We start from the raw sequence: 7,419 nt of genomic DNA on the forward strand, positions 1-7,419 counted from the left end.
TGTTAAGCATTCTTAGTCTCTTTGTTAAGTTGAGTTACAATAATTTATATTCTCCCAGATACTCTGTCGGACCGGGGCATGGGGGTCTTTAGAGTTGGGGATTCAACTTTTTTAAATGAAAGTTACATGTTAAGCACACTTAGTCATTGTATTCAGCTGAGTTACAATAATTTACATCCTTCCAAATGTTATGTTGGACGACCAGAGCGTGGGGACTTTGGGGGTTGGAGATTCAACCTTTTGGAAATTAAAGAAAGTTACATGTTAAGCACTCTTAGCCTCTTTTGTTTAGTTGAGTTACAATAATTTACATTCCCTAAATGTTCTGTCGGGCCGGATGGTGGGTGTCCTTAGGATGGGGGATTCAACATTTTGGGAAGAAAATTACATGTTAAGTAGAGTGTAAGAGTCTAGGTTAATGACAGTCAAAAGTAGGTAAAGCCAAAGAGCTGCTTTGGTCCATTCCCATTGGAATCCGGCGATGTTTTTCTCCCCGGAACGGAACATCTCCTTGGCCAGCCGGACGAAATCGAAATCGCCGCCGTCTCTCCGGCGGAACAAACCTAACGTCTTGGGACATCTAAGCAAGTTGATATGAGACTCTAGGTCATGCACACAGGACGGATCATGCACCTTGAAAAAATCCAACAAAAGCTCCACCCCAACATGGACATAACAAGACAATCTCTCCATCCCAAAGACCCTAAAATTCTCGTTGAAGAAAACCCCGGGGAGCTTAGTTATAGGGTCGTTCACATTTACGATCCTCAAAACCCTAACCCCCAACCCTTCACACCGGTCTTTAAACCCGGAATTCCCCACCCTGGGCCCCGCAAACGAAAACACCGTCACGGGGATCTCGCCGTTCATCCCGAGCTCCGTTATGTCGTACGCTAAAAGCGTGGCTAATGAGCTCCCCATACTATGGCCGGCGAGAGTTATACTAAGCTCCTCTCCTTTGTACTCATTTATTATCCTCGAAATCTCCGAAAGCAGTTGCTGTCGGCAACTACCTAACCCCAACCGCGACTCCGCTTGGCTGGATGACGTGTACAGGCTGAGAAACCCGGCTTGGACTTTCACGTCGTCGGCTGGCTCAAACGGGTTGAGCTTAGCCGGAGTTAGAGAGCTCATTAAATTGGCTATCCACTCGGAATGCGTCACCGTTCCCCGGAACGTGACGAGCACGTCCCGGCGGCCGAGTCGCTTCACCTCCTCCTCGTCCGTACACACAGCCACGTAGCCGATCCACCGCGCCACATCCGCGCCGCCGCCGCCGGATAAGCTAATGCCGATGTCGGGGAGAGCGTAGATGTACTTAGTAACCTCGTACCCGGACCCGCCCAGACCCACCTCCCTTAACATACTCGCCTTTCCGTACTTGCAATGCAAGTAGCGGCTCGAATTCGGGTCGAGATCGAAGGCTTTGTAACACGCCGTGACAAACTCGCCGTACCGGATGATCTCTAGCCGGAGATTCGGGTCCAGAGGGTCCATTAAACCTTCCCAGTTGTTTGATCCATGGACCTCTCTCCAAACCTCTGACAACCTACGACGACCAGAACCTCTGTCAACATAACTGTTAACATTATTATTATTATTATTGCTATTATAATTTCTGGAGATAATATCGTTTGCGGGTGGAGCAGAAGGAGAAGCATGTAATGAAGGCGCCGCCGTGGCGGTGGCGGTGGCCATGTTCAACACATGGCCTCGCCGGAGAGATGGATGGTCCCCGGAAAATGTAGCAAGATTTCGATTTACATATTGCATGTAACCACAAAAAGTTGATGAACCCATATTTTTTGCTACTCAATCTTGAAGAATTGAGCAAAAAATATGAGTGAATGAGATATAGGGCGTGAGAGATGAAAGGGTGAATTGATCTAAGGGAAAGGGAGTGAGGAGGGGAAGTATATATAGATCCATGTATACAGGCACCCCACCCCACCCCCTCCCCACAACCCACCCCCAAGCCCATCATGATGGACTGTGATATGTTACCCAAACGACAAACCCTTATAATTTTTTATTTTTTTTTTAGGTAATTCCAGCTTTATCGGACTAATCCTAATAAGCTCACAGAACATCGCCCTTAGAGCCATTGGCGAGGTAAATTATGAGTAGCCCGATCAACCCACTAGTCAAATCTTAGTCTTCATGTGCTTACAAGAGATCGATCTAATCCAAGTCACTACGGGAGTAAATTACGAGTAGCACAATCAACCCACCAGCTGTCAAATCTTAATTTTCATGTGCTCACAAGGGATCTAATCCAAACCTTGTAATAATATTCTTAGATTATTTTCTCATATATATTTTCAATGGGGCCAAACCCTTATAATTTGGAGAGTGGGTGGGAGAGTGACAGAGAAAGGGGGAGAAAAAAAAAAAGAAATTAAAAAAAAATGGGGAGAGGGAAAATGCATGTTTGGCGAGGATTTTGACTGAGAAAAGAATTGAAAACATGAATAAAGAAAGTGGTCGGTAGGGCACAAGTCGTTAATAAATAATTGGTTTATTTTGCGGCTGGGAATTATTAATTATAAATATATGGTATAATACATTATTGTTTTGAGCGAGAGAAGTGAAATAACGCGAAACAAAGACCAAACACTTGTCCTCCTTATTTAGTCTTCTCCGAGTGGTTGACTTTCAAATATTTGATCATATTCCTGTGTGTAGTGAGAGAAAGAGATCGCATTTTCTCTGTAGATATATACTCCGTACAAACCACAAAACCTTTTTTTTTTTTTTTTTTTTTGCTCTTTCAAAGATTTAATTCAGTGTGTACATACATTAGGGAGGATTTTTCCTAATAAAATTATAAATTAATCTAAATTGTATTCAATTATTAGCATCACTTTTAAATATAATTAAAAAAATCGCTAGACACTCCTCCGGCGCTAGGACGATTAAAATTTGTTAATCCCTCATTATTTTATATGTCTGATTCAGTTAACGAGGATTGACTGAAATTATTTTTAATCCAGTGTTTAATAATATTAAGTTTAATATTAGTATATGTATACAAAATTTATATATTTATAAAAAGTTAATTCCGGAAATAGTCCTTTGACTATTGGCTTTTACCAATTTTTGTACTTGACTTTTAATTTGACCAAAGTTGGTCCCTTAACTATTATATTGATTTTGTACCAATTTTGGTCATTCTGTTAAATCTATATTAAATAGGTGTTAAAATTGAGGGCAAAAATGTAAAACCAAATATTTGAGCCTTTTATATATTACTGTAATGTAATATATACTCCATAATAAATTTTTTTTTTTTTGTAAATTATCTAACTATATGTGGAGTGTTATTGTATATTTTATTGTTGTATTAGGTGTTCTTTTATTGCTTTATTTGATAGCAAAAATGGTAGAAAATGGCACCAGTATGTTAATTTTTTTTTGTTTGCTTTATTCTGTGTTAATTTTTTACTGTTCTAATTTACCATTTTTCTTGTTGAAAATTTGGTAATCAAAGTGATGGATGAGTTTATTCCAAAAAAAAAAAAATTATTACGCAGTATATATTACATTGCAGTAATATATAAAGCCTCAGATATTTCGTTTTACTTTTTTGCCCTCAATTTTAACACCTATTTAACATAGATTTAACAGAAGGACCATAATTGGTACAAAATCAATAGTTAAAAGACTAACTTTGGTCAAATTAAAAGTCGAGGACAAAAATTGGTAAAATTCAATAGTCGAAGGACCATTTCTGGAATTAACATTAAACACAAAAAAAAAATCAAATTTAAAAATAAGTAAAAAAAAATACTAAAGCAAATAAACAAAGAAGCAAGACTTGATTTGACAAATAAATAGTAACTATGATAGATAAAATAGGACATGGAGATTAAATTTTTAAGACTAATAATTATAAACTATTTAATACTTTAATAGTTAATACTAAAATATTAAATATTGACCTAAAAATCTAGAGTTTGAACAATTTAGGGTTATTTCACTCAAAACGATATCGTTTTGAATAAAATAACCCATTTAGAAAAAAAAAAAAAAAAGAAGAAGAAGAACAATAGCTAATCGGCCAACTATGCGGCCTAGTCGGTGCTTAGGATGCCTAGATGGCCGCCTAGACCACCCATTATGGTGATACGCTAGGCTGCAGGCCGACGCATGGTGGGATTTTTGCAACACTGCTTTTAAATTAATATTTTTTTCCTTCAATCAAAACTTTTAATTGCCTATGAGGGGAAATTTTATTAGAAATCAATCATGAGTTAAAAAACAAGAATGTGGTCTAGTGACACACAGTTGCACCCCACATAAGAGGGGAGGGTTCGAGCCTCAGTGAAGGCAATATTGGCTCTTTGTACTTCATTTGGTTGAAGCTAAGCCCGTCTTATTACCCTAACTAGTCGGCAAAGAATCATAAGGAGTTGAGAGATGAAACTATCTGCAATCAAATTAGGTTGCTTTTATGTCTATTTCGGTTTACGATTAATAAGCTTATCAATATTGGGGATTCGTTGGTTGATTTTTTTTATTTTTCTATGAATATGTTTTTGCCATCACATAAGAAAAATATATATGTTGCATACCTGCATAGAAATTTAGAAAAGTGAAATGTAGAAATACTATATATATATATATATATATATATATATATATATATAGGAAACAAGAACAACAAATGGGAACGTGCAAATCTTTTATTTCATAATTAAAAATGTTACACTAATAAATTAATTTAGTTCACTAAACCACTAATAAATAACTAAATAATAAATACCAATTACCACCAAGTTGATTTAAAATAAAAATTCAATATCTAAACTTCAAAATATTTTAAAACTTAATTAAAAAATTAAATATTTTAACCATTTAATTAATTTTATTGACATCGTCATAAATTTTTAAAAAAGGAAAAAAAAAAAACTATAGATCAGACTTACATAACATCAGTTGGCATATTGAAGGATATCAATATTTTTTATGTTTATGAATTCATTTTTACCAATATCTCACATTATTTCCCACCCAGGAAACATATTTCCAATTTTTTATTTGTGCAAAAATTTAAAAAATGGGTCAAAAATGCATTTTCAATTTTTTTTTTATTTAGGTCAAAGTTTTTTATAACTTGGGTCAAAAGAGGATTTCCGACCCAAGAAACAGGTGTCTAAATTTTTTAAAATTTTAATTATAAAATAGTCAAAAAATTTTACGAAAAGTTTTAATTAATTATAAAATGACATGAAAACATTTTCGAATGAGTTTTCATGAGTTTCGGAGGGAAAACGTTTCTTAAAGGAAAAAAAATGCTATTCTCACAACGTTTTCGTGGAATGTAGGAAAATACTAGTTATAGGTAGGGGTGAGCGTTTCTGGTTCAATTTTTTCGATTTCGGTTTCAGTTTTAAAAAATTTAAACCATTCAGTTTAACATTAGAATTCGGTTCGGTAAGTAAGAAGTTTCTAACCAAAACTTAAAAATTCAAAAAAAAAAAAAAAAAAAAACTCATGATGAATAAAAGAAAAAGAGTTTATATTTTCTTGTCGATAGTGGGACCAGATGGAATTATGAAGCAGGCCGGCTTGAAAACTTTTGTAAAATAGATCATATGCTTCATATCGAGTTGTTAACAAATCGAACATAAACAAAGGGAGACTATTCGTGTTCGTTTGTTAAGAATTTTGGAGTGTTCATGTTCGTGTTCATTTGTTAAGATTTTTGAAAATTATATTCGTGTTCGTTGGTTAAGCGTTCATTAGTGTTTGTTAACGTTCACGAACATGTTCGTTAACGTAAACAAACATGTTCGCTAACAATCACGTTCATGAATATGTTCATGAACAATGAATAACCAAATACCTACATATGCTCATGATCACAATTCGTTTGTGAACAGGACATAATATACGTTCACGAACATTTTATATATATATATATATATATATATATATATATATATATATTTGTGAACATGTTCGCGAACATTATTAACGAACACTAAATGAGCTTGTTCGCGAACATTATTAAACGAACACTAAACGAGTTTGTTCGTGAACATTATTAAACGAACACAAACGAGCTTGTTCGTGAACATTATTAAACGAACACAAACGAGCTTGTTCACGATCTCTTAGCAAATGAGTTTACCATTGTTCAGACTCTGTTTGTTTATTAATCGAGCTCTAAATTCTGTTTATTAATGTTTGTTTAGCTTAATAAACAAAAATAAACGAGCGCTTACCGAACACGAACACGAGTCGTTTGTCGAAAGCTCTTATCACCAACACCCTTCATATTAGCAAGTGTCTAGGTTAAACTAGGTAACTAGCTCTGAGTTAGCTATTTGTATATAATAATAAATAAGCCTAAATTTTTTTGTCTAATGATACACTAAGAGATTTAATTGATTCATTAGTTTGGTTTGAATTTTATTGTATACCTAAACTGAAATATTAATGTGGTTGTTAAATATTCAACGAAATTCTATACATGTTATACATACATAAGAAAATATTACACAAATAACTTGACCAAAATTTTGTATTAATTTGTGGATCTAGTAGTTCAAGAATAGTACATGAATATTAAAGGAAAAATGTACTACTTGGCTTGACAAATTACATAATTAAACTTTATAAAATGATTTTAAAAATACATATATACAAAAGTCTACTGGCCTAAATCTATGAGTAGGGGGGAGGACGGAGCGGATTTGGAGTGAATCCGCTAAAAGTAATTTTGAAAAGTTTCATCTGCATCCGCATCCACTAGGGGTAAGGATCCAATCCAATTCGATCCTCTAATAGTAAATTTGGCGGATTGGATGCAGATTGAATGACAAATTTTAAGTTTTAACTTGACATAATGTTTATTGAGATTGTGATTATGACGTCATGAAAAAGAACAAATCTGACTTGACGAGAAAATAAGGCAAAAAGAGAATTTGAAAACAACATTGAGCAAGAGAAACCTAAAATCCTAAGTATAGAAAAATTAAAATTGAATATAATTTTAAATTTAGGTTGCGCCTGTCATAGAATGGACGAACGGTCGGTAGTGGACTATTGGCTTACATACATACATACATACAAACAAACATATGTGGCTGTGTGTGTATAACTACCTCATTTTAGTAGCAGATTGAACATAGTAGATTTTGAGAAGTCACATCCACATACAATCCACTGGTACCGGATTTATACTAAATGGATCCACATTCCACCCACTTTAAATGAATACGAATAGGATGGGAACGCATTTTTCGATTGGTGAATTGGAGCGGATTAATTTGATGGATCCTTACTCACCACTATCTATGACTATAGTAGGTAGATAATACGTCTCAATTAAAGGTCCACTTGAAAATATGAAAATATTTTTTGAAAAACGATTTTCATAAAACATTATCATTTAATGGTGTTTAGTTGAAA

At 34.5% G+C, this 7,419-nt stretch overlaps 1 protein-coding gene across 1 annotated transcript; it reads right to left on the reverse strand.

The window, feature by feature from the left end:
- Positions 1 to 384: 384 nt before the first annotated feature.
- LOC116015821 (galactolipase DONGLE, chloroplastic) lies at positions 385 to 1,698 on the reverse strand. Its single transcript, XM_031255986.1, has one exon. It carries the CDS (start codon positions 1,696 to 1,698, stop codon positions 385 to 387), a length of 1,314 nt encoding a protein of 437 aa, XP_031111846.1.
- Between the last annotated feature and the right edge of the window lie 5,721 nt (positions 1,699 to 7,419).

Source organism: Ipomoea triloba, chromosome 4 (assembly GCF_003576645.1).
Source record: "Ipomoea triloba cultivar NCNSP0323 chromosome 4, ASM357664v1".
NCBI lineage: Eukaryota > Viridiplantae > Streptophyta > Magnoliopsida > Solanales > Convolvulaceae > Ipomoea > Ipomoea triloba.